Source organism: Carassius gibelio, chromosome B2, assembly GCF_023724105.1.
Source record: "Carassius gibelio isolate Cgi1373 ecotype wild population from Czech Republic chromosome B2, carGib1.2-hapl.c, whole genome shotgun sequence".
Classification (NCBI taxonomy): Eukaryota; Metazoa; Chordata; class Actinopteri; order Cypriniformes; family Cyprinidae; genus Carassius; species Carassius gibelio.
The window spans coordinates 30,543,955-30,571,124 of NC_068397.1; the positions used below are offsets into that span (position 1 = coordinate 30,543,955).

At 34.5% G+C, this 27,170-nt stretch overlaps 3 protein-coding genes across 13 annotated transcripts in view; 1 reads left to right on the forward strand and 2 right to left on the reverse strand.

Annotated features, from left to right (window-relative positions):
- Positions 1-756: 756 nt before the first annotated feature.
- LOC127950376 (mitochondrial coenzyme A transporter SLC25A42) lies at positions 757-11,829 on the reverse strand. Its single transcript, XM_052547380.1, has 8 exons — positions 11,424-11,829; positions 8,807-8,977; positions 7,834-7,945; positions 6,348-6,373; positions 6,038-6,204; positions 5,457-5,573; positions 3,474-3,625; positions 757-2,640 (listed from the first exon to the last, which is right to left on the reverse strand). The coding sequence occupies exons 2-8, from the start codon at positions 8,894-8,896 to the stop codon at positions 2,315-2,317; spliced, it is 990 nt and encodes a 329-aa protein (XP_052403340.1). The 5' UTR covers positions 8,897-8,977; positions 11,424-11,829; the 3' UTR covers positions 757-2,314.
- Positions 11,830-13,060: 1,231 nt separating this feature from the next.
- On the reverse strand, positions 13,061-22,071 carry LOC127951569 (armadillo repeat-containing protein 6). Of its 8 annotated transcripts, none has more exons than XM_052549534.1 (8): positions 21,918-22,071; positions 20,860-20,994; positions 20,159-20,244; positions 18,415-18,982; positions 17,528-17,673; positions 17,309-17,440; positions 15,463-15,600; positions 13,061-13,927 (listed from the first exon to the last, which is right to left on the reverse strand). In XM_052549534.1, the coding sequence occupies exons 2-8, from the start codon at positions 20,978-20,980 to the stop codon at positions 13,715-13,717; spliced, it is 1,404 nt and encodes a 467-aa protein (XP_052405494.1). In that variant the 5' UTR covers positions 20,981-20,994; positions 21,918-22,071; the 3' UTR covers positions 13,061-13,714. The 8 variants fall into 8 exon arrangements, with proteins under 8 accessions (XP_052405494.1, XP_052405493.1, XP_052405492.1 ...); XM_052549533.1 differs by having other exon boundaries at positions 20,860-20,991; positions 21,841-21,921; XM_052549532.1 differs by lacking the exon at positions 21,918-22,071 and adding an exon at positions 21,841-21,868.
- A 1,348-nt stretch (positions 22,072-23,419) lies between these two features.
- The window catches only part of LOC127951536 (elongation factor 2), a 42,628-nt gene continuing 38,877 nt past the window's right edge, over positions 23,420-27,170 (forward strand). For 2 of the 4 annotated variants that reach the window (XM_052549481.1, XM_052549482.1), the window contains exons 1-3: positions 23,448-23,613; positions 25,153-25,367; positions 26,286-26,467. In XM_052549481.1, coding sequence (XP_052405441.1) covers positions 23,611-23,613; positions 25,153-25,367; positions 26,286-26,467 — 400 coding nt within the window. In that variant the 5' untranslated portion in view covers positions 23,448-23,610. Of the gene's footprint in view, positions 23,614-25,152; positions 25,368-26,285; positions 26,468-27,170 lie in introns of all 4 variants that reach the window. The other 2 variants (XM_052549479.1, XM_052549480.1) reach the window with 2 other exon arrangements.

Here is a 27,170-nt window from a genome sequence, read left to right on the forward strand (position 1 = left end):
AACTAAAACAGCATTCAAAGAAAACTATTCATTGAATTTAACTAAATGTGGTTGCAATCAATTTTAGTTACATGAACAACTGTAAATACAACATTAATTACAACTAAATGTATTTAAATGTAGCTAAAATAAATTGATTGCAACCCCTTTCCTTTAAAAAGTGTGATTTAAATTAATTCTAATAAATTATTTTTTTCTACTTTTTATTGTTCATTTTATTTCTTATGTACAGTACCCTTTGATGCAATAATTTATTTTAATGTTTGATGCTTATGTAAAGTACTTTTCATATGAATTAACAGATAAATTCAGTACAAGCACATCATGATGTTATATAGAGTTGATTGGGGCAAGTTGTCACAGTGTCTGAATCAGGTTTTGAATAAAAATCCAAATAATACACACTTTTTTCACTTTTGTCTGTTGGTTTGGAATTCTGATCTTTAAACTAAAAATGAATGTTAATATCTGTTGGGAATCATGTGAACACAATTATTGCAGTGTATTCATTACAATTTCAGTTGTGCAAAACAATAGTTTGATGTCTATTTTGCTATTATACATTTTTTATGGAAGATGGCTTTTATTTTAACCCTAGAAAGTATATTTCATGCAAGGAGATTCTTAAACAGCAGAGATAAATGACAAAGAAGCTCATCTGCTGCTTCATGCTGCCATCTAGAGGACATTATGACTCCTTAAAACACACATTTAATTCAAGTCATCAAGCAAATATAAATAATTGACAGATAAGGCTTGTTTACAGTGTCATTAGTTTAATATACATTCATTTGCCACGAATCATTTAAATTAACAAACAATAGTCTTGACTCAAGACTCCAAACGAGTCATTTCAGTGAGAGATTTGTTCGATTCCTTTGAACCCGAGAGAATGAATCACTTTAACACGAATCATTTTGTAACGAACTCCACAATGAATCCCACCAGCAAACGATTCTGCACCGAGACATTTCAATAAACATGAAATCTTCTATCAAACACTGAGAGGTTCCAGAACTGAATCTCCAATGAACAAGCAGATCACCCGTGACTCGAAACATCGAATCTTTGACTCGATTCAATTGAATCAGCGGTTCATTCGATGCCTGCGATGTTGGTTAACGTTACAGTGCATTTAATGCCATTTACAACATTTTAAATGCCATCTGGATGACAATCATTATGCTTTTCTGCGATTTTCAGGTTAGTATGGGTCTTAGTTCGTTCAGAAATGAGTCATGAGTAAATACGACGTCCACAAGAAGTGTCTTAAAACATTCAAAATGTCTGAATGCCACTAAATGAGATGAGAAAATAGCCAAATAAATGTTATTTGTTATAAAGAAAGATATGCAAACTGGTTTGTTCAGTTTAAAATGTAAAACAGGTCAGATTCTGACACATTTGTAATGAATGAATATTCCTCGGAGTCACTGAATCAATACTGAATCAATAATGTAATACAGTCACTGTGAGTAATGGTGTATTTTATAACTGCTCATCTCAGTAAATGAACAAACACCACAATGATTAAAGACCAAACTTTTTTTTTTTTGGTCATAATCTAAACAACTAGTTGATCATTGGTTAGTTACAGCAGTCAGTAACACTGTTATTGGTTTGTGTGTTTATGTGTATGTGTCTGCTTTCTCTCTCCAGCCACGGATTCATATATGTGCAAGATGCTGCACACACACACACACACACACACACACACACACACACACACACACACACACACACACACACGCGCACACACACACACAGCTGTAAACTCAAAATGCATGTGTGGAGAGATGAACATTCAGCGCGTCTCTGTACCAAACACACCCCGCAGAAATCAGCTTCTTGACCAGTGTTCTTGTCTTGCTTTCCCGTACAAATTCGAAACACTATTAAAACAAGATACATGCAAAAAGATGCACAATTGTTTTTTGAATAATTCATCAAAATGAAGTAAAACAAGAATAAACACGTGCCAGTGGAGTAAGAAAAATTATTTAGCTCTCACTTTGAAGTAAGAACTTGTTTCTGACCCTTTTGGCAGATATTTGTTCTTCTTGTTTGAAGCGTAAACTCATCTCATTTTGAGAAATTCTGATTCTCAAGTAAATGCATCTTAATTTAAAAATGTTTATACATCTGTATTGGAAAACAAGACTAAACTACCATTATATTTGCTGTGCATATGATGTTTTTGCATCGTAAAACAGAACTTTAAACTAGTCAAATAACCCCAGGCATTCCCCGTCCTCCTCACTGGCAGCATTTGCTCAGGTTAAAAACAAAAAAGCTATAAAATGTTGTTTTTTAGCTACCGCGCACTGTGGTTGAACTGCTGAAGTTTGCTCAGCAGGACCTGCATGAGGTCAAAGGTCATGAAGCTGATGCCGACGGCGATGGGCCCTTTGACCCAGTTCATGCTCAGGCCCTTGTAGAGGCCACGGATCACGCCCTCCTCCCTCACGATGTCCCGTATGGTGCCCGAGATGCTGCTGTAGGTGCGTCCAGTGACCCCCGCCGTCTGCATGCGTCTGCGCACCACGTCCAGCGGGTACGAGGCCGACTGACCGATCAATCCTGCGCATGCACCGAACGCCAGACGCTCGTACGAGAACGGCTGAGAGCGGCCCGTGTGCTCTGAAACAGACAGAGGAGACTATACTGAATACTACTACCAAAACAGGGCTAAATAATAATAATAAAATAAAAGATCGACAATCTCTTAATGCACATTAATAATAATAAAAAATAAAAAAATATTTTTTTATGTATAAAATTTAATAAAACAACATACATGCTTATGTTAATAATAATAATAATAATAATAGTAATAAACAAAACTATATATATATATATATATCAAATATAATAAATCAAAATATACATGATAATGTAGGTTAATAATAATAATAAATCAAAATGGCCAAATATTTTTTTTTTATAAATATGAAATTTACTAAATATAATATACTTGTTAATGTACTTTAATAATAATAATAATAATAAATAAATAAAAATGGCCAATTAAATAAATAATTATACATATATATATATATATAGTTTTAATAATGTTTTATTAAATGCTGGAATTCACATTAACTAAGATTAATAAATTATTTAAAATGTTCATTTCAATGTTTATTAATACATTATTAAAATCTAAAGTTGCATCAGTTAATATTATTTAGCAGAGCTGAGCTAACATGAACTTAAATGAACAGCCATAGTTTTATTAAATAACATTAACAAAGATTAATAAATATTGTAACAAATGTAATGTATATTGTTAAAATTAGTCAGCCAATGAGATCTTTTTGATAAATCTTGCTGTTTTATGTGGTACAATTAAAATCTAAACTAAACACAGTCAATTATTTGAAACTGAAACTAAAATATAGATAATAATTGAACGGAAGATGGTTAAATTTCAACACTATAATAACCCTGAATCACACAGAGTTGGGCTTTACCTGAGTGGATTTTCTTGAAGGTCTCGTAGGTGAAGAAGCTGAGTCCCGCGTACGGCATGATGCCGAGGATTGTGGGAGTGAAGCCTTTGTAGAGCGTCTGCAGCCCCTCTTCACGAGAGATTCGGACGAACACCTGCAGGATGTTACTGTACCTGACCAGCAACGACATCACACAGTGACATCACACAGTGACATCACAGATGCATATACGCATAATAATGTGTAGACGTAAAGACAAGATTTCCGATGTCAAAATAAAAGTCACATCCATATATATCATTAAATATACACACTTTATCATTATATAACCATACACATTATTTCTAATATTTAACCTAAATCAGCGAGTAACGAGTTTTATGTTGCATTCATGTGCTTTTATAAATACAAGCTTCCTGAGTTCAATTCTAGAAGAACTGGTCATGCTATTTCATGAAGAACTTGAGTATCAACTCAATACTTCCTACTGCAGAAGCAGCTCAACTAAATGAACGTGATGATTATAATGGAAAAATTATAATAATGAAAGTACCACATCTAAGAAGGGGTTAAATTGGGATTTAAAATTGTTAATTTCCAGCTTATATATATATATTTCTCAATGGTAGTGTAAAAAACACTTTTTTTACCCTGTCAGAAACAGCTCTTTTCAGAGCAAGCCATTTTGTAGCTATATCCTTTAAATGTTAATGAGCTCCACTGACTCCGCCCCTCCCTGACGTCTCAAAGACAGGCATCTGAGATCGGCTCGATTTGAGAAAGGGGAAATCATTTAAAAAAAAAAAAACACTGGATTTTTATCATTATAGTGTGGCTTGTACACACACTGTCAACATGCATTTAAGTTCAAACGATGTGCATACGATGACCCCTTCAAGACCCTAGAGCAGTGGTTTTCAACCTGTGGTCCGCGGCCCCCTAGTGGGCCGCGGTGGTATTGCAGGTGGGCCGCCAATTATTTTCTGTTTATTTCCAGTCCATTCTAGGGCTGTGCGATTAAAAGAAAACGTCCTAAAATCACAATTTGAGCGTGCGCATATGCCTAACTCCAGGTTCACACACTGTCTGTGATGCGCATTTTTTCTGAGCCAATGTTGACGGATCAGAGCGTTCTCACTGCGGTAAAAGGCTAGAAATAAAAACGTGCAAAATAATTCATGTCTAACACATGAGCATAGAGTGAATTTGTTAGTGAACAGGATACAGTTTAAGTGAGAGGAGACACGTTTTAAGTGTGCACACTCTCTCCGCGCAGAGCAGCGTGTATCTGAGCAGGCACGACCGGTTTTGTGACGGAGCAAAGGAAATCTGCTGCGAACAGAGAGATTCGCACTCGTGCATTATTTTAATGTGCTTTCGCGTTATATTTATGCGCTCTCACTGCTGACCGCATACACATACTACACACTGCAAACACCTGAGGCACCGCTACAATTAATGAGCTCTATGAACAATGCATGGCAAAAAAGAAAAAAAAGTCCCTGTATACAGGTTTTTTAATTAATTTTTTTTTTTTTTTTGCCACAAGTCTATACATTTTTTTTACATCTTCACTATAGTGATAATTTTGACTTATGTCTGTTCTAGAGATGTTACAACTTTTTGATAAAGCTCTGATTGGTTTTCTTTTGGAAATATGTTTCAAATTAATCCTGAATGCATTTATGACTGTAAAAGCACAATTGCAAAATTGATCAAAAAAATCGCGATAGTTTATTTTTTATTTTTTTGTCCATATCGCACAGCCCTAGTTTATTCAATAAATATAGTTTAAAATCTAGCTTGTGAGTACTAAGTTATTAACCCAACAATAGCGGGGTCAGTTAATTTTTTTGAAGTGGGCCGCGCAAACATATGTGTTTGGTTGTGTGGGCCGCGAGTTGAAAAAGGTTGGGAACCACTGCCCTAGAGAATCATGTCAACTTGTGGAAAATGGGCATTTCCTGTAGCATTTTTGCCTCATGTAGATGATGCAGGTCTTACATCTCTTTGGGTGTGACGGCCATGCGAGCTCGGACCATGTCCAGAGGATATGTGATCATGGTAGCAGTGGTTCCTGCCAGCGAACCGGCCAGCAGCCGCGGCACAGGAGGCAGAGCTCTGCAAAACAACACACGGTTTCATTTCTTATTTGGAAGTCGTTTCAGCTAAATGAACAGAAGAAGCTCCATTTAAAATTATAATAATTTTTTGTATAAGTCAGTCCAAGTAAAATCAATATAACTGCAGTTGGGTGATTTGATTAAGTACTAACAACTCAAACAAATACAGGTAACTTACAAAATTAAAGTTCATTGAAAGTATGTGCTTTCAAACGATTAATCGCATCCAAAATAAAAGTTTTTGTTTACACAATATAGGTGTGTATACTGTGCATATTTATTATGTATATATAAATACACATACATGCATGCATGTATATATTTAAGAAAAAATGTTATGTTAATTCACTTTTGTTCTTTAAAACTGGAATTTATACTTTCTTTTTTTTTTGCAAATGAACTCATGTGAATGTCTGTGTAAATGTGCAGTAATGAAGCAGCAGAGAGTATCATCTCACTCACTTGCCCTGGAAGCCGTAATACTGTCCCAGAATCCTCTTGTATTGTTCATGACCGCAGAACTGGATGGCTGCGTATGGAATAACTCGCACCATCGTGGCCGAGTTTCCCCTCCACAGACTGAAGAAGCCATCCTTCAGATACGTTCGGTAAATCAACCTGTACGCCTCCTGCAGGCCACAAACATCCCAGAATGAAGTTTTTGTGCAATCCAATACCATTTTACATCACAAGCATTTCAAATCATATTCAAAACCACTGACACACTACAGTACAGTATTACAGTATTCACAAACACAGAGGAAACACTCACCTTAGCAGAGAATCTATTTGACGACACTGAAATGAGAAGATTCAGAGTTGAGCTGATAAAGAATAAATTAAACTTTAAAGCACTATATAAAATATGGATTCCTATTTATTGTGCTACTATAAGGCTTATTAATTCAGCTTTAAACAGGATACCAGCTTTAAATTGTAAATTACACCAAATTTTTGTGCGAAGACATGAATAAAAATGGCTAGTAACATGCTAATCATGCTAGAAAAATGCCAGTCACTCGCTAATCATGTTAGCAACTTGCTAGTAACATGCTAATTTTGCTAGAAAAATGCCAGTCACTCGCTAATCATGTTAGCAACTTGCTAGTAACATGCTAATCTTGCTAGAAACACGTTAGTAGCTTGCTAATCAAGTTAGCAACAGGTAAGTTACATGTTAATCATGCTAGAAACAGGCTAGTCACTTGCAAACCATGCTCGCAAAATGCTAGTTACATGCTAATCATGTCAGAAATATGCTAGTAACAGGCTAATCATGATAGTAGCATGCTAATCATGCTAGAAACAGGCTAGTCCCTTGTTAATCATGTTAACAACATGCTAGTGACATGTTAATCATGCTAGAAACAGACTAGTCGCTTGCTAATCACAGTAGTAACATGCTAAGCATATGCTAGTAACAGGGTATTCATGCTAGTAACATGCTAATCATGCTAGAAACAGGCTAGTCACTTGCTAATCATGTTGGCAACATGCTAGTAACATGTTAATCATGCTAGAAACACACTAGTCACTAGCAAATCATGCTAGATACACGGTAGTCACTTGCTAATCACACTAGTAACATACTAATCATGCCAGAAATATGCAAGTAACAGTAATCATGCTAATAACATGCTAATCATGATAGAAACAGGCTAGTCAATTGCTAATCCCGCTAGCAACATGCTAATCATGCCAACAATATGCTAGTATAAGAGTAATTATGCTAGAAGCTAATCATGCTAGAAACCCGTTATCAACATTTATCTAATCAGTCTAAATTTTCAAACTTCTGGCTTTTACAACTGCTTTAAACTTTCAGGCCAGGTGTTCTCATGCCAACTTGAACTTTTTTTTTATGTAGTTATTATTATTAGTACTTTTACTCTAGCAGGAATCCACCAGAAGATCTAAAAGCTGTTATTTTGTTGACAGCACATTTATACATTTTTCTTATTACAAATTTGGAAAAAGATGACAGGTGCATCGTGCTTTCAGAAATGCATGTCAGAAGTGACCCACACTCGCTGGACCTAAACACATCACACAAATGACCTCTTTGAGGTGCAATGGGGACACGTTTGCATCATGGTTAAGTTCAGATGAACTGATCCAGTCACGCCTGACACTAAGAATCTGCACCTTAATGCAATGACATTCAGACATCTACAGGTCAGACTGAGTGTTTAAATACTTCAGCGCATCTGTAAATGTTTAGTCAGTCAGGGAAGGTTTTTAAGCATTCAAGTTCTCGCCTTGGAAGATAATCTTGGTTCGGTCCAGCGGGGCGATGGATGTTTTGGCCACGGCTCCTGCAAACGCCCCCGAGAGTAGAGAGTTCAAGACTGTGTGACCCTGATTAAAACCCTGCGCGCACACACACACACACACACACACACACACACACACACACACATACAGAGATCACACATTAGTTCTGATTCTTCTCATCAGGTCACAGCATGCTAAACTACTGAAAACTACAGACTAGTCTTCTGTTTGAGCAGCACTTAGTCACTTTTTATACAAAACAATGAATTTGCCATTTCAATCTAAATATGAAGGCTCTAAAAACAACCTCCAATATGATCCTTTTCCTGATAGATTCAATTAAAAAGGTTTCTACATGCTACAAATTAAGGCTGCACAATTTAAAATGTGATTTCAAATTCATTTATCGTAATGACTCTTATTCTAATTTTAAAATTTGTACATTATTTTGTGCTTCAAATCAACCCATACAATTTTGCATAAAGGAGCTGTGAAGTGATATGCACACCGGCTAACAGGATTATTATAATTAATGGAAACAAAACCCCACGCAAAAATTTTAATTTCTTAAAATATATATTTTTTAATGAAATAAAAAAATTATTATTATTATTTTATTTCAGCTAGTTGCTGAAAAGGAACATTTCTCATTTCATTTAACTGGATGCACTAAATTTGCTAAAACTAAAATAAAAAAAAAAAAATGCAAAAAAACAACAACTAAAAAAATACTTTTTGATGTAGATGTTTGTACATCTACATTCTTTTACAACTCAATGACTGATATGGTGCAATTATTTACATAGAAATACAATGCAACAGTCCTGTCATAATTCACTTGCCCTCAAGCCATATCCAGATGATCACAAAAGATGTCTACAATAACATAAGGATGTGTAAATAACGACAGGATTTTCTTCAATCTTTGTGGGCGGGTTCAGAAGAGAGTATTCTCACCTCTGATTGGCTGGAGGCGGGGAATGGCAGCACTTTGCCCTTTGACAGCGCCCCCTGGTGCTCTGCGTTCCCCATTCCAACCTGATCCATTCATAGACGCCAACGCAGAGTGTGCTCGCCGGCCCAGCACACACACACACACACACACACACACACACACACACAACAAACCTGGAACGACAATAGAGAAATATTGAAAGCAACACCATATCATATAAAGTTACAAATAACTAAATTAATAGTTGTTTTTTTCTCTTTGCATGTATGTACTTGAGTTGTGACCGACATCTGATTAAAATTCCATGTCAAACATTTCTTTAGAAACATATTTACTGGGAAAAATGGTGACGTGTTCAATACTTTATTTACACGCTGCATATATTAAAGAAAAATAATTAAAACGACAAAACTTTACCTGAAATTAAAGTCATCAATAATACAATTCAAAATTTAGAGATAAAGTTAATGTCCCAAATTGTTTTATTTTAGGTTTTGATGTGCTTAAGAGAATATATTTTGCCAAAGACCATCTCATTATATTTTTACAGCTCCTTTCTGAGGAGGTCTGCTAAGAACAGGTATGATTTGAGCCTGTCTAATTAATATTCATGAGCCTCTCTTCTGATTGGCCTGTTGTTTTCTGAGTGACGCATGGTCATGTATCATCTTGTTGTGATGTTGGGTGCCTGAATCAATGTCATACAGCCTCAAATTAGAAATCTGAATGCATATCTGCTTCCACTGCCAGACAAACAAATCGATGACAGCTGTGATCAAAACTACTAAATGTTTAAAACAAAGATTAGTAACAAAATCGGCTTTGATGCATTGTTCGTTTTTTTTGCATTATCAGATTTAAAAATGTTCTTCCTCAAATGCATGATTTTATGATGTCATGGGTTTGCAATCAAAAAATTTTGTTATAATGGAAGTCAATGGGGCAAAAACAGCCACGAACAGTAAATGAGGGGGATATAATTAAAATCTGCTGCTGCACAAAAACTTTTTTTTTTTTTAACAATTAGTAGTTTTGATGAGTTGTTTTGATCAGGACTGAGACAACAGATTTATGAAAAAAAAAATATATATATATTTTTTTTTTATCTGATACACTTTTACAGCAGTTTAATTTAGTGGATGTTTTCATCCCGAACATGACAAAAGGGTAGTGAATTTGGACACCCCTCAAGGGTATCTACCCTGAACTAGCGGCCAGTCAAACCTGAGCTCTGTTCTCAGCAGAGGAGGAGAATGAGGCTCAGTGGGTGAAAGGTCCTTCAGACTGACAAACATTCAGCGCATACGAACCCCTTCAGACCCTCTAAAGTCCTGCAGACGCACAACCTTGAAACGCTGCATGGCATGTCACATGTGACGCCCTCAGTCGCTGTAATCCTGAGAGATCCAGAATGTTTGGTGATTCATGATTAAAGGCTTTTAACAGCTTTTAAACCCCAGGCTAAGCAACATTTCACAGTTGAGGTTTTCATGCATGAAACTGCATTTAACTAAACTTGGTTTCAATGTTTCACAATGTTTATACACTGAAGAGAAAACATTTTCACTCAGAAATTACTATAGATTTCACAAAGAAACTGCAAGCATTAAACTGATTTTTTTTTAAGCTTAAAGAATTGATTTGAATGATTTTAGCTGTAGTTAAAACATCATAGTTAATGGGTAAAATATTGATCGTGTGAAACCTACAATAAGATTTCCTTGGTAACCCAGGCTTAAAAAGGACACAGGTTAAAGAATTTCAAGAGTGAAAAGGTTTTTTCATGATTAAATCACCAAGGCGACTGAAAGCAGAATCTGTTCCCCATTGGGCTGAAGTATTGGGACCTTTTCCAAAACTGTTTGCCTCGCTCTTTTATGTCTTTTATGCTCCCTGTGGATCCAATGACAGATCCACTGAAAGCTTTTTGTGATTTGCAAGGAGTGGAAATATCAAACAGCCAACAAAAATAACAACAGCTAACAAACGGTGACCATATAAACACATTCAACAGCTCATGTGGAACTACACGCTGTTATGCATGCATAGAAAAGTGACCTTAACATGCTAGCACAGGCTATAAATTTGACAAAGCAAGGCTTTTCAATTGTTTAGATGCCACTTAATATAATCACCCTTGTGCACATATTAAAATTTAAAAGACAGATACTGTATATATTTCCATTTATAAAGACCCAATTTATACTGTGCAAAATTATATATAGATGTGTAAAACATTCCATGTTTATTACAATATTTACTTTTTATTTTATTTTTTTAAATATTTAATTTAGTCTTTTTAATGCATTTTAATTCATTCATTTATTTATAAAAAAAAATACTTATATTTACATGTCATTAATGCATGCTATTTAAAAAGTATTAATAAACTTTCCAACATACCCCTAGACCTCAATCTGGTTTCTTATAACTATAATGTAATAAACATCACATATTTTTGATGCATTAAAACAAACATTGTGTTTAATAAAAATGACGTCAAATGAAATCGTCCGTCTTTAAATATTTAACGTCACTCGGATGAACTCATGATATATTTCTCAATAACAGTATTACAGTGCTTTAGCCTGCTAGCAAGACAACTGTTATCATGCTTACCTGACTGTCGGACAGCACCTATTGTAGCTCTCTGGGTAAATTCACGAGAAAAACACCGACTTTAACGGAATCTGGTGACGATGTGCTCAAACATTCCCATACTGCTGGTCTTCTAAGCTCATAAACAAACATATGATGAAGTGATAAACTCCAGTCACCATCCACTCACATACAGCAGGCAGCCAGTCAGTCACCATCCACACTACAAACCCGCTCGCGTCAAACTAAAGCGCGACTGCAGGCGACACAGTTTTGCAGGAGAGTCGTTTAAACACATTTTATTTCATTTTCCGCGACTTTAAGCTGATTTACTTGCGCATTTCACGAGTTTGAGTGCGAGTGGTGCTGCTGTCAGACTTGCATTAGAGCGTTGAAGGGCGAGACCCGGTGCATTGTGGGAGTTGTAGTACGGAGCGGGAGCGCGCTTGGCGTAGTAGAAAAGGGAAGGGTTTGGAGTTTAAGAGAATAAAACAGAAACAGCGAGAAAGGCGTGTATATTATATTTAGTATTATTATGTTATCGACACGAGTATTACGCCTTTGTACGCGATGTGATAATAATGAAAGATTGTACCAAATAATTACTACGGTATCTGGTAATCAGATCGTAATAATGACTTTATATTTATTTAAAGCACAGCTGAATCACTGCTCGTTAGCAGGAACTAATACTAAAAACCCTTATATTTATGGCAGTAACATTGACGTTTGATATACAGTATCGGTACTGTACTATATAGTACATAGAATATCACAATATTTTTACAATAAAATATATCACAATATAGTTTTATATATATTTTTTTACAATAAACTATATCACGATTTAGTTTTACAATATAAAAAAACATGGTAGGGCTACACATCTAAATAATTTAAATTTTTGTAAATGTAACATTGTTTCAGTTAATTTTATTATTTTTTATATTTACCATTTTTTGTAAATATCACTTCTTCATTGTAGGCTATATATATATATATATATATATATATATATATATATATATATATATATATATATATATGTGTGTGTGTGTGTGTGTGTATATATATATATATATATATGTGTGTGTATGTGTGTGTGTGTGTGTATGTCAGTATGTCTATTGTTTTAATTATTAAATCAAGTCAAAATAAATGTAAATACAAAAACATAAAACTAAAAACATAAGTTTTTTATATTTTATAAATATTATATTTATATATTTTTAATTCAGTTTGTTTATTTTTAGAAACAAAATTCAAGATTTTAATTTTATAAACCATACAGTACCATGGCATATTTATGTGTATTAATATCTAATACCACTACTGAACCACAATACCACAATAAGAAGTTATCAATGATAATTTCTACTAAAATACTTGTTACTATAATTATAAAATCTGCATGAATTAAAATTAAATTAAATGTAAACTTCATTTTCAGCAAAATAATTACATTTCTATTATGCTTTTAAACTTTAGACATGTTATTGCATTTAGTTATATTAATTTATTAGGACTTTACAGTTGCAACTATAGCGATCATGGCATTTCATATTCAATTTACGGTTCATGTTTGTGAGGGAATATTGTGGGAATATAGTGACTAGAAAATTGTGAGAGCTGCTTGATTTAATCACAAACACTATCAGTTCAAGCACAGTCTGGATTTAATCAGGGTTTAATATTGAAACACAGAAAACACTTGTGACTCATATTTTGGCAGGGTGATGGTTTTAAGATGAAATATATAATTAAGGGTAAAACGGCCACAGTGTGACAATCCAGCAATACACTTCTGAATTAAGTAAACTTGATTCTAGCTGTCAACATCAGCTCAAATGAATCTACAGAAAAAAAATTGGTCATTCGTGGGTAAAAAACATCATACAAACTATAAATAGTGCCAATAAAATGTTTAAAGTATTGCTGTCAAACGATTAATCACAATTAATCGCATCCAAAATAAACGTGTTTGTTTACATAATATATGTGTACTGTGTATATTTATATATAAATACAAACACATGCATGTATATATTTTAGAAATACATAAACATACACAGCAAGACAACATATATATTATGCAAACACAAACTTTTATTTTGGAAGCAATTAATCGCGATTAATCGTTTGACAGCATTAGTTTAACTCTTAAAAAAAACATACGTACACTGTAACCTGTAATGCATCCTATGCATGTTTACATCAGATGCACTTCTGCACATATATTTAGTATGAGCTCCACAGTTAAGACATGCTGTCGTATGATTATATCATGATTGTTTTGAGTTTGGCATCATTCATCAGCGACTCAGGCTTCCCTTCTTGCCCGTCCAGAGCTCTCGTAGCTCCACCTGGCAGCCGAGGTCTCTGAGCGCGGCTCGACCCACGTCTCCACAGTCTCTGTGAGCTGCCAGAGCCTGCGAGATCAGCGCCTCGGCTCCCATCTCCAGGATGAGCTGGCTGAAGTCACGTGTGCGGGCCACCAGGTTCCTCAGCAGCATGCACGACTGTTTCTGGAGCAGCGGGAAACAGTTACAGGACATTGTGGTCACTAAATGAATTTCATTAAACAATACAAGGTGCGGCTGGTTTGGTTTCCAGAAACAACAAGAAAGACAGGGATACTTGTTTAGAAGCTTGTTTTATTTTTTTTTAGAAAACAAAGGGAACAGAAGTATAAAGAGAACAAAAAATGCTTGTCAAAGTGTTTCTAATGGAAGAGGATTAGGGCCAAGCAATAGAAAAATAAAATAAAACCATCTCGAGATCAAAGTCCTTAAATTATGAGAAAAGCACGTTAAACTGAGAAAAATGTTAAACAAAATTCGTGTAAAAACTTGTTAAATTGCGATAATTACTAGAAGAAGTCGTTAAACATCAAGAAAAAAAATCTTTAAATTTTTGATAAAGTCTGAATAAAATGTTGAGAATAAATTACAAAAAAAAAAGTATAATCATTAAATTACTAGAAAAATTTGTTTGAATTGAGAAAAACAATGGATACATTGAGAAAAAAAAAAAGTTTAAATAAAAATGAATTCATATTGAAATGGTTTTATTTTTTTATGTTATTACTTGGCCTTAAACCTCTTCTGTAGTTTCTCAAGAAGCAAAAAATAAAGATATAAAAAAAATAAAAATAATAATAATAATAATAATAGTATTAAGAAATATGAGTATCAAAGTCTATAGCATATATATAAAATTAATTTTTGTCTGAACAAAGTTAGTCAAATTACTATATATGAGCTGGTGTTCTTTTTGTATAATACAAATATTGTTATAAAACAAAAATGTTTTAAAATATAAAACTAGAATTAGGTTTTATTTTAGATTTTCTATTAAATTTAGTACTTTTGTGATGTGTTTTTTTCATTTGAATTTCTTTTCTTAAAAAAATATTTTTGTATTCTTTAAAAAACATTTTTTTTTCTTTAGTAAATAAAATAAAACTAAATGAAAACAATAAATATTGCTAATATGATGGAGAGACTTTGAAATCATCTTTCATCAGTAGCTTGGCAACTAGCTGATTTTTTTTTTTTTTTTTAATTTTTTTTTATGTTAAAGTTAATTTAAAAGACATGTTTTATGCTTTTAGTATTTTTTTTAACTACATTATTTAATTTGTTAACTATAATAACTGTTATTTGAGTATTCACCAAGAAGCAAAATAAATTAAATAAAAAAAGTCTACCAAAACAGCATATTTAAATAAGCAATAAAATATAAAGGATTTAAATAATTAAAGGATTGTCTTGCACTAAGGACCAATTTTGTTATTGTTTTTGGTCTGACCTTAAGATGAAAAATTAGATGCAATTTCACCTAGTTTTGGATTGCATAAAGTTATTCTGCAACTAAAATTGTGAAAACTTGTACTTTGCCGTTACTGCATCAGAATAAAGTCCTGTTCCTGTAGCTGAAAGTGTAGGGCATGGCACTAGCAACACCAAGATTTTTTTTAAGCTTGAATGCAATCAATGTTAAGTCACTTTGGATAAAAGCATCTAATGCATGTGAGTCAGCGCACACTCTGGAGGTTTACCTGCACATTAACTTCAGCCGGATGAGTCTTCATGGCCTGCAGAGCCGCCAGCGCTCCGCCACACTCCACGATCACTTTACAGTTGTTGGGTTTACGTAGAGCGATGACACAGAGCGCCGCAGATCCCTGCTCACACACCTGAACACAAACAAGAGCCAAAGACACTGAGAGCAATTTCAGAGTTTAAGAACAGACTTAAAGAGTGACACTGAAGACTGGAGTAATGATGCTGAAAATACAGTTTGATCACAGCTATCACAGTTATATTAAATTGTAATAATATTTAACAATTTTACTTACTTTTTGAAATAAATGCAGACTTCTTTCAGTAATATAAAAAAAAAATCATACAGACCTCAGACCTTTGAACACTGGTGTATATAACTAGAAATTGAAATCTATTAATTATATAATAAATAACTAATTACTAAAAACTTTCGCTCATGCATCATGCATTTCCGTTGTGGAAACAAGACTTGTTTTTTAATTATATGATTATAACAATTACAAAAATGTTTATAATTAAAAAAAAAAACTCCTAAAAAAAATATATTCTAAATTCAATATTTTTTATTATTATTATTCTTAAGCTACATTTATTTTTTTATTCATATATAATTCTTAGGCAGCATTTTTTTTAAGTCTACTTAATATTTCATTTTTTTTTTTTTACATATAACTTTATAAAGCTACATTTATTTTTTTATTCTTCTATAATTCTTAGGCAGCATTTCAAACACTGATCATTGTCTATTAACATTACTGAATGTTTCTGAGTGTATGAAAACTCATTTACTATTAAACCGTTCATTTATAATTAAAAAATACACTTGAACTTACTAAAAGGTTTAAAAGCAGTTCAGAATCTGTGGACAGTAATCAGATAATTTTTTTAACAAAAAGGTTTGTTAAGACAAACTTTAGGTTGGCTTGAGAAAGCCTAGCCTGAAAGTTTTTAGCAGTTGTTGCCTGACTAGAGAGTTTGAAAAAGTTTAAAAAGTTTTAAGTTTGATGGCAAGTTACAAGCATTGTCACTAGCATAATTAGCGTGTTACTAGCATTTTCCTAGCATGATTAACAAGTGACTAGCATGTCGCTAGCATGATTAGCAAGTGACTAGCATGTTCCTAATATGATTAGCAAGTGACTAGCATGTTGCTAGCATGATTACCAAGTTACTAACATGATGCTAGCATGAGACTAGCATGTCATTAGTATAATTAGCAAGTGACTAGCATGTCGCTAGCATGATTAGCAAGTGACTAGCATGTTCCTAATATGATTAGCAAGTGACTAGCATGTTCCGAGCATGATTAGCAAGTGGCTAGCATGTTGCTAACATGATTATCAAGTTACTAGCATGTTACAAGCATGATAAGCAAGTGACTAGCATGTCGTTAGCATGATAAGCATGTTACTAGCATGATCAGCAAGTGACTAGCATGTCGCTAGCACAATCAGCAAAGTTGCTAGCATGTTTCAAACCTGATTAGCATGTTACAAGCATGTTCTTAGCATGATTAACAAGTGACAAGCATGTCGCTAGCATGTTTCTAGCATGATTAGCAAGTGACTAGCATGTCACTAACATGTTTCTAACATAAGCAAGTTACTAGCATGATCCTAGCATGATTAGCATGTTGCTAGCATGTCACTAGCATGTTTCTAGCATGATTAGCAAGTTACTAGCATGTCACTAGCATGATTAGCATGTTACTAGCCTGATCAGCAAGTGACTAGCATGTCGCTAGCATGATTAGCAAGTAACGAGCATGTCCGATAAAAAAGTTCGTCTTTCTCAAGCCAACCTAATTATTGGCATTCTACTGCACTTCTGAGGACACACCTGTGCATTAGACATGTGACGGTTCATCGCCATGACGATAAGCTCCGCCCCTCCAGCATTCACTATGGCATCTTTGACATCATCGTTTCCTGCAATGGCCTTCAGTGCGCTGAGCACCTGCTTCACAAGCTCCTGGAAGACAGACGCATCACAACAACAAGAGATTGGTTTGTGTTCACAGGAGACGATGCTGAAGCTCTCTCTGATCCTGCAGCTCACCGGACAATCCAGACTGTCAGCCAGGAGCGTGATCATGAACTTCAGGCCCCCCAGGTCTACGATGTCCTGACAGAACTCGTTTCTCACCGCCAGACGGGACAGAGTGCCACAGAGTTCACTGAGCACCGCTGCATTCTCTGGATGAGCTGAAAACAACACCATCATCACCATCAACATATATGTGTGACCCCGGACCACAAAACCAGTCATAAGGATCAATGTTTTGAGATTGAGACATCAACTTTCATAATGAAAGCTGAATAAACAAGCTTTCTGTTGATGTATGGTTTGTTATGATAGGACAATATTTGGCTGAGATACAGCTATTTGAAAATCTTGAATCTGAGGATGCAAAAACATTAATAAATCACCTTTAAAGTTGTCCAAATTAAGTTTTTAGCAATGCATATTATTAAGTTTCGATATATTTAAGGTAGAAAACGTACTAAATATCTTCATGGAACATGATCTTTAATTAATGTCCTAATGATTTTTGGCATAAAAGAAAAATCTATAATTTTGACCCGTACAATGCATTGTTGGCTATTTCTACAAATGTACTTGTGCTACTGATGACTGCTTCTGTGCTCCGGGTCACATTTATGCATTTATTAAAACTCTGCCCTGCATCATATTTCCTTCGTGAAATCCAATATGCTTCTTAATTTTTTTGTCGAATGCAAAAATTTTTCTCTTTTGTTCAAGCATGTCACACTTTCAAGAAAACATTATGCATTTCGTAGCATTCCTGCTTTCGAAAACCATTTGTACGGTAATTTTCATTGCAAAAACAATATAAAAAGTACAATACAACAAATGCAATAAAAACATATATACACATACATATAATTCCTTCCTTCTCAATTTCTATAGGCTTTTATTTTCACCTTTAGCAGCTTCAACGATGACTTTGAGTCCGTTGTGCTCCAGCACGATCATCTTGGCGTGTTCATGGGCGTGTCCAAACGGCACACGCACGTCATCGTCAAAGGTCATGACCCTCAGCGTGACACAGGCCTCCTTCACGACCTCGGGGTGATGGATGTGTCGTGTGATGCTGGCGGTGAGCAGCGGGAGCACACCTGCCTTCACCAGATCCTGCCGGTTGTTCTCGTGCTTCACACAGCAGTGTCTCACCACACGGATGCACAGACAGCTGAGAGCGGCGTCTGTCTGGTGCGCCGTCAAAGCACCCATCAGAAACTCTCGCCCTTCCACGTCCAGGAGATCCGGCTGGCCGTCTGTTAGCGCCGAGAGCGCGGCCAGAGCCACGGAAAGGGCTTCCTTCTCTCCAGCGGCTCTCTGGCAGCAGGCGAGGATCACGGGATACGCCTCTTTTTGAGCGGCCAGGTATCGCTGTGCGAAGCCGAGAGAGCACTGCTGGGTGAAGACCCTCAGATCCTCCAGAACGGATGCGGACGATGAAGCCACTGCAGTTTTGATAGACTCCAAAGCCTGGAAATACGCCACCATTAAACACAAAACATGCCAGTTTTTGGGGAAGCGAGGTTAGTTCTGCAGCAAAAACATCTGGTGTGAAGACTAGTAGTAAACAGCAGTGCTCATAAGTTTACAAAATAAGAGGGATCATGAAAACTGCATGTTATTTTTTATCTAGTACTATCTTGAATAAGCTTTTTCACATTACAGATGTTTACATATACGTCGCAAGACAAAATAATAACTGAATTTATAAAAAACTACCCCATTCAAAAGTTTACACACCCTTGAATCCTCATAATCCATGAGTGTTTTTATATTTTGTGATAGTTGTTCAAGAGTCCCCCATTGGTCCTGAACAGTTAAACGTCCTGCTGCTCTTCAGAAAAATCCCCCAGCTCCTGCACGTTCTTCAGTTTTCCAGCATTTCTGCATATTTAACCCTTTCAAACAGTGAATGTATGATTTTGAGATTCAAATTTTCACACTGAGGACATCTGAGGTACTCATGCACCACTATTACAGAAGGTGAAAAAGTTTATTGATACTGAAGAAAACAACACAATGCATTAAGAGCCGAGGGGTTGAAAACTTTTGAACAGTATGATGAAGCGGTCCCTATGTTGTTTAATTGTTCAGGACCAACAAGGGATTCATGAACAACTATCACCAAATATAAAAACAGTCATGGATCATCCAGGAGATTACACATAGAATTAAGATTTATGGGTATTTAAACTTTTGAAAGGGGTCATTTTTATAAATACATTTTTTTTATCTTGTGGTTATTTGAAATTGCTTATTCAGGACAGTACTAAATTAAAAATGGCATGCAATTTTTAGGATCCCTCTTATTTGGTTTCAGTTATTAACATTTTACAAGGGGGGTGTAAACTTATGAGCACAACTGTATTTTTATATAATGGCGTGTCAGCATCTTTTTCATGGCAAAAACTATACACTAAAAACCAGCGAACAAACAAACAGGTTATATTACACAAGACATTTTACATTTAACATATGATAAAATTATACTTAATATGTTTGACAGAAAGGAGAAACTTTGAGTAGGGTCTTCACCTTTAAGCAGAAATGCATGAGTCCATATTGTCTCCTATAAATACCACTTGATCAAATCTATTTTTAAAAGAGATAAAATATCTGTTTGAAATATCTGGATGGATTTTATACCTGAAGAACCTCATGGGTCTGATCCTCTGTGTTTTCTTCAGAAGAAACTTTGGGCACTGCTTTAACAATGTTGCTGAGATCCACACCTGCGAGGACAAATCAAACCACTTCATTGTTATATCACCGTATACAGCTACAAACCAATATTGTATAAAGTATTATAATCTGTACATTAATTATAACTGCAAAGATCCCTGTTATCACCATTTTAAATTACCTATAATATTTGTGTAGTTCACTTGAAAAGTCCTACGGTGTAAAAACTACATTTTATACAAGCTCCTAAATAAACCTGAGGAAAGTTTATATTGATATTTTGAACTCCGTATCAACAAATTATGATATATATATAACTTTATTTCTTCATTTACTCTGTAGTTTACTTAAATATTTAATATGAGCATTGATGTAACTTTATGCATGTATGTTCTGTTATTTATTTAAATCTTATGCAAACAATGTCCCATTTGAACATTATTTATACGATTATAAATCCGACTATTTATTTGTTTCATGCATGATTGATTGCATGATTTGCTCAAAAAATATTAGAAATTATTAGAAAATATATGCATATATTCACTCAGGGTAAACAAAATAATTAAATAGATATATTAAAGTCAACTAAAGGATTTTTAATTAACATTTTCTCATTAAAACACCAATGAAGCAGAGTTTTTTATTTTGTTATAATAACTCACCCTGAGACTCAAACTGCTCGATGGCCTCCTTCAAAGCTTCGCTCTCCTTCATGTCAAACTCCTCGATGTTTTCTCTGACCACTGCATCGAAGGTCTCCTGTGTGATCCTGCGCGTGGCCATGACTGCAGCAGCTGCTGGAAAACATCACAACAGAACTTCAGCTTCAGTGCATTCAAGAGGAAGAGGTAGATTGCATTTGGTTTATTTGGTTATTGGCTTAATGCATGCAACTAAGGCAGAGTTACACTAACAAACACCCACAATTGACCCGTTTCACATTTCGGGGTTTCTTAGCAGCGGAAGAGCAATGAATGGAAGAGTACCACAAATAAATAAATAAATACACACACACACACACACACACACACACACACATATATATATATATATATATATATAAATTGTATTTTTTGGAGTTCCCATTTTCTCAAATAGCTAAAGAAAAACTCCACTATAGTGTTTTCATGACTTTCAATAATGTAAGAAAAAAATGAGACTAAAAACGGCAGTCAGAAGAGACAACGACGTCAAATTTCCCGCCCCTTCAATGAGGCTGCATTAGAAACACCCTCGCGTTAACGTTAACTGTTTTTTTGTTGTTTGGTTTTTCCAGCAAATTTGATACAATACTAAGAATAGTTATAAATGTACATACATAAAAAAAATACAAATATGAAAAACTGTCGAGGATTTACCGTTAAATGACCGTTAAGCGCATCATTACAGTCTTGTAAAAGGGCTAACGTACCATGGTTTTGTTGGACATATACCACTGTATGCTGTAAAGTACCTTACAGAAATATGAAAACAGCATTAATCACTCATTAATACTGTGCTATATATCACGTTACTCTGGTATTAGCATCTGACAGGTAGCATCCATCACAGGCTGCACCGAGGTACAATTCAATGCTATCAAAGCGTGAGTAACACAAAAACGTGTTTTATTACCGTAAATCACTCGACGTTAGTTATACTACCTGAGCGTAACATTCACTCGAACCCAAAGGAAAACAAGCCGATTTAACACAAAACTGATAATAATCCTGAAACTCACCAACACCCAGCCCTTTTGATAAAAGGCTCCCTGGAGAACAGTGGGCAGTAACTTTACGCTAAAAGCGTAAGCATTGAACAACGTGTGAGCGCAACGCAATTTAACCGACGCTAGCGCTTCGTGAATCAAAGCGTTGCGTTTTCTTTAATGTGGCTCGGGTGAGAATCGCGAGAGAAAATAGGTTCCGCTTCATATACGTATGTATGGACAAAACATTTTTCATATCTTAAAAAAAAATTCTTATGCAACTGATTTAACTGAAATTCTACAAATTAATGTTTATTTAAAGTACCTTGAGGCTAATTTGGGTATATATTTACATTTATTCTGAATAATGATTAATGTACACTAACACTTTTCGAAACAAATTTACAAAACCCCCACCTTAACCTAAAAATTCGACTTTTAAAACTCTAAACAAAATGTGTTGCAATTGGCCCCCCAAAAAAAGGTTAAATGATTCAAATTTATAATAAAATTATCTATTTATTGCAATTTAACGATGTTTAGGTGATGTCCTATTTAATCATTTATGTTTGCATGGATGTAACTGTTTATTTATTCTGTTATTTACATAAATATTATGCAACTCTAAACTAAAGTGCTCTATTTAAGAATTTATATGACCATGTATTTGACTGCTTCCTTATTTACTTGTTCTGTTGCTTGCTTCAATATTATTCAATGCCCCACTTTATTTATATGTGCTTGGATGTGACTATTTATTTATTGAATAATTTATACTGTCATTTACTGAATTATTATACAATTAATGTCCCATTTAATAATTTATATGAGCAATGATGTGACTATTTATTTATTTAGCTAGTTTTTTACTTAAGTATTAGACAATTAATTTCCTATTTAAGCATTTTATGTGTATGGATATGTTTATTCACTTATTTACTTTTTTTTTAACCAAAATATTACATAACTAATTTCATATTTGACCATTTTATGTGTATGTGTGTGTCTTATTTATTTACTTAGTTATTCTATTTTTTACCTAAATTGTGTCTTATTTAAACGTTTACATGTGCATGCATTTGTCTACTTAATTATTTACTTATTCAGTTGCTTACTTAAATATTATATAATGTCACACTTTATTAATATGTGACTATTTCTTTCTTTATTATTTCATTTTTATACATTTACTTAAATATACAATTAATGTCCCATTTAATAATTTAAATGAGCATTGATGTAACTATTTATTTATTTATTTAGTTAACTATTAGAAAATCAATTTTCTATTTATTTATTTGTGCAGTCAAATAATTAATCGAGATGAATCGCATCCAAAAGTATTGTGTGTCCAGTGTATATTTAATATGCATATATAAACACACACATAAATATTTGAATATATCTAAGAAAATATTGTATTAATACATAAAATATTTATATTTATTTAATAATATATATATCCACATACACACACAGACACACACAATCAATCAATTACGTCATATTTTGCTGTTGTGTGACGGCAGGGGGAGATGTATTTTTCAGCCGAAGGAAACAGCGTAGCGTGCGTGCTGCGTCATGACGCTAGGCTGAAAGCTTCGCCTGAATATAAGCGCGCGCTGCGTGATGACGCGTTCTTCTACCCTGCCTCTCCCCGCCAGCGGAAGGCAGCGCGCTCTCTGTTTAATATCAGTGCTGAGTGAATCCTGAAACATCTGCCACAATGGTACGTATCAGACATATTATTTGTTTTAATACAGATGTGCAGCGAGCAGACTTTAATATCTGATACAGTATTTGTGCGTTTAACGGAATTTTCGGTGAAATACACGCGCGGGAAAAGGCCGGCTATACGTTTACCACAAAACAAAAATGGCAGCGGCTGTTTTCTTTTTTTTTTTTAATCCTTCACAAATAATTTATCGTTGTTTCTGTCTAGATTGTCTCGTTTATTAAATGTTCATCGAGTGCAACTCTAACCATATCATTAATGGGTAGCTTTGAGTCGTTTGGTTTGTTTGTCATTTTGGGCCTGGTTAGCATGTTAGCTAACGGTGCCACGTATCGTGAAAAGAATTGCATGCTTGAGGGAAAATTCTCAATTAGCTTTTTTTTTTTTTAACTCCATGTCCTGTTATTTTGATCCCAGTACTAGTCCTTATGTTTTCTCTTTGTTTGTGACGGACTGCGTGCGGTTTTATTCACCTCGCCGGTCTGTTTAACGGCAGGTGTCGGGTGTGTTAGCACCGGCTCACAGCGGTCACATGTTACTGTAGTTCCTGCACGTGCGGCCTATCAGCGTGGACACATCACGCACATGGCCGTCTTTTGTTTGCGCAATGGCTTCCGGTAGACCGTGAGATGGTCGCTAGTGTTGAATATCTAAGCTGGTAACGTACCTATGAGTAAAAGCCATTGTTTTTAACGGCGCGCCAAAAATACAAATTTAAAAAAGCTTAAATTCGTTACCGCGTTACTATAACTTAGATACAATTGCGTGTCATGTTCAGATTTGGCGTAACTAGTTACATGTAACTTATCGGAATTACGTCATCTAATCACAAAATAAATATGACTGTGATTAGGTACTGATTGTCTAATTAAATTAGTTACTTTTGAAAATTGTCACTTACAAAGTGGGTTAACTAATTTCTTTTTTTTTTTTTACACTTTTCAGTAGATTGTTGATTTCCCAAATTGCATAGACAGATTTAAAACACGAGACACTAATGTTTCAGGAGTTTAGGACACATGGTTTTTTCAGGACTTTGTTGGATGCCAGTGTTTTCTATCACATATGCAAGTATTTAATTTCAAAAACAGTTTCACATCTAATAAACTGTTTCTTATGATTTTGATTCTACATTTAACCTCAGAACGCTCTCAAAGTAAGAGTCAGATTGAGCTGTGCTTTAACACTCAATTATAATCTTAATTTAAGTAAAGTATTTCAAAGTTAACTCTTTGCACGCGTCAATTTTTACTGTTACTGTATAAAGTAATTGAAATGCTTACTATTATATTTTATAAAATTTGTAGCCTATTACATTTCCAGTTTGCCTTCCCAACATGATTTATGTTTAATATAAATTTCACATTTGATCTCTACTTCATAATGTTTAATTTCCTTTGTGGAAGAAATGAACCGAATGCTTTAGGCCTACAGAAGTTTTGATGTTTTAAGGATCAGGATAAGCTCATCTAGAAATCCTAAGAGGTGTTTGTCAAGAAATGCTTGAGTTTTGATGTTGAATGTGTCTTCCAGGTGAACTTCACAGTCGACCAGATCCGTGCCATCATGGACAAGAAGTCCAACATCCGAAACATGTCCGTGATTGCGCACGTGGATCATGGGAAATCTACACTGACCGACTCTCTGGTGTCTAAGGCTGGAATCATCGCTTCGGCCCGCGCCGGAGAGACCCGCTTCACTGACACGCGCAAAGATGAACAAGAGCGCTGCATCACCATCAAATCCACGTAAGACGCCTGCAAATAAAATGTATATATAAACATTATCATGCACAACTAAACCTGGAAATATCAGGCAAATTTATAAAATGACAAGTCTGAGTAAATGCAATTTAGTGGATGATGTTCACTTTTCCTGTTCGACTAAACTTAGAAATATAATATTAAATAGAATATTGCATGTGACTAACTTTGGGATTTTCAAAGTTTCAAGTTTGATAGGAAAAATATTTCATGCATTACTGTATCTGGAAATATCAGGCTGTTTTAAATTTGCAAGCCATTGAAATTGCAATTAAATAGATGTTTGTGGTATAACAAATTAATGTAAATAAAATGCTCTTAAGTAGATATGAACATCATGCATGACTAAATCTGGAAATATCTGGCAGTTAAAATGGCAGTCCTGTAAATAAAATAAAAAAATGCAGTTAAATGGATTATAATCTTTATAGTACATATAAATTATGTTCAGTAGGGTGTGTGCTTTTTTTTTTTTTTTTTTTTTTTAGTGCTTCATAGTGTTTAGTCATGATTTCATACACTGGAGGATTTTGTTAGGGGTGGAACAATGTATTGCAAAACAAACATGTCATTTATAATCCACCTGAATGAAAGTTTAGATAGTTTAGCATTGCATAAGGTAAAACCAGGAGGTCATGGATGTGAGGTTCCATGTTCATAAATTATAAAACTAAATGCATTATTCAATAAAATACAATGTTTTGAGTGCTAACAGTTATTTACTATGCATTGTCTTGTTCGTTTTCTTTATTGCTCATAGAAAAATCTATTTTGTTGTAACTAACGTAACATTCATAGTAGGCCAAAACAGCCAATCATCTATGACCTGCTCACTAGAACAAAGTGGAGTGTCTGCTGTATGAAGAGTTAGTTGTTGATTTCCCTGTCATGGCTGTTTCTCAGTGCTATCTCCATGTACTACGAGCTGGCTGATAACGACCTGGCCTTCATTAAGCAGTGTAAGGATGGATCCGGTTTCCTCATTAACCTGATCGACTCTCCTGGCCACGTGGACTTCTCCTCCGAGGTCACGGCTGCTCTGCGTGTCACCGATGGAGCTCTGGTTGTGGTGGACTGTGTCTCTGGTAAACCTCTATTATTATTATTATTATTGTTTTTTACTACTATGGTTTTACATCAAAGTGTTGTTTATTGGTCTGAAGTCAAATTAACAATTTTTAATTGTACCAAAAGTCTATAAATAAGTTTTCCATCGCTCTATGGTTTGTTAGAAGGACAATATTTGTTTGAGATATAACTATTTGAAAATCTGGAATCTGAGGACGCAAGAAAAAAAATCTGAATATATTGAGAAGTCATCTTTAAAGTTGTTCAAAATGAAGTTTTTAGCAATGCATATTACTAATCCAACATTAAGTTTTGATATATTTACAGTAGGTAATTTACAATTTACAATTATTAATTTGCAAATGAGTTAAGCTATTGACAATGAATGTTCTTAATGTTTTCATGTTGCAAATTCAACTGTTTCTGTCCGTCTTAAAACATCCTAAATTGCTCTTTCATAAACTAAGCTCTTAAATTTAAGCAATTCATGAAGTTGATTATGATTTTACTGTGTTTGTCTTGTTTCCCAGTATAGAAATCTAATCGTTCTTAAATTAAGAACCATTTAATTGAGATGCAAAATGAAGAAAGCTTATTTGATGACCATTTTGCACTATATTTGTTTATGCTTTAATCATGAACTCACTAGCTTTAAATGACTGTTTCTCCTTGGTCTTTAATTGAACTTCATGATGCCAGTAGTAGTCCGGGTTTATGTGA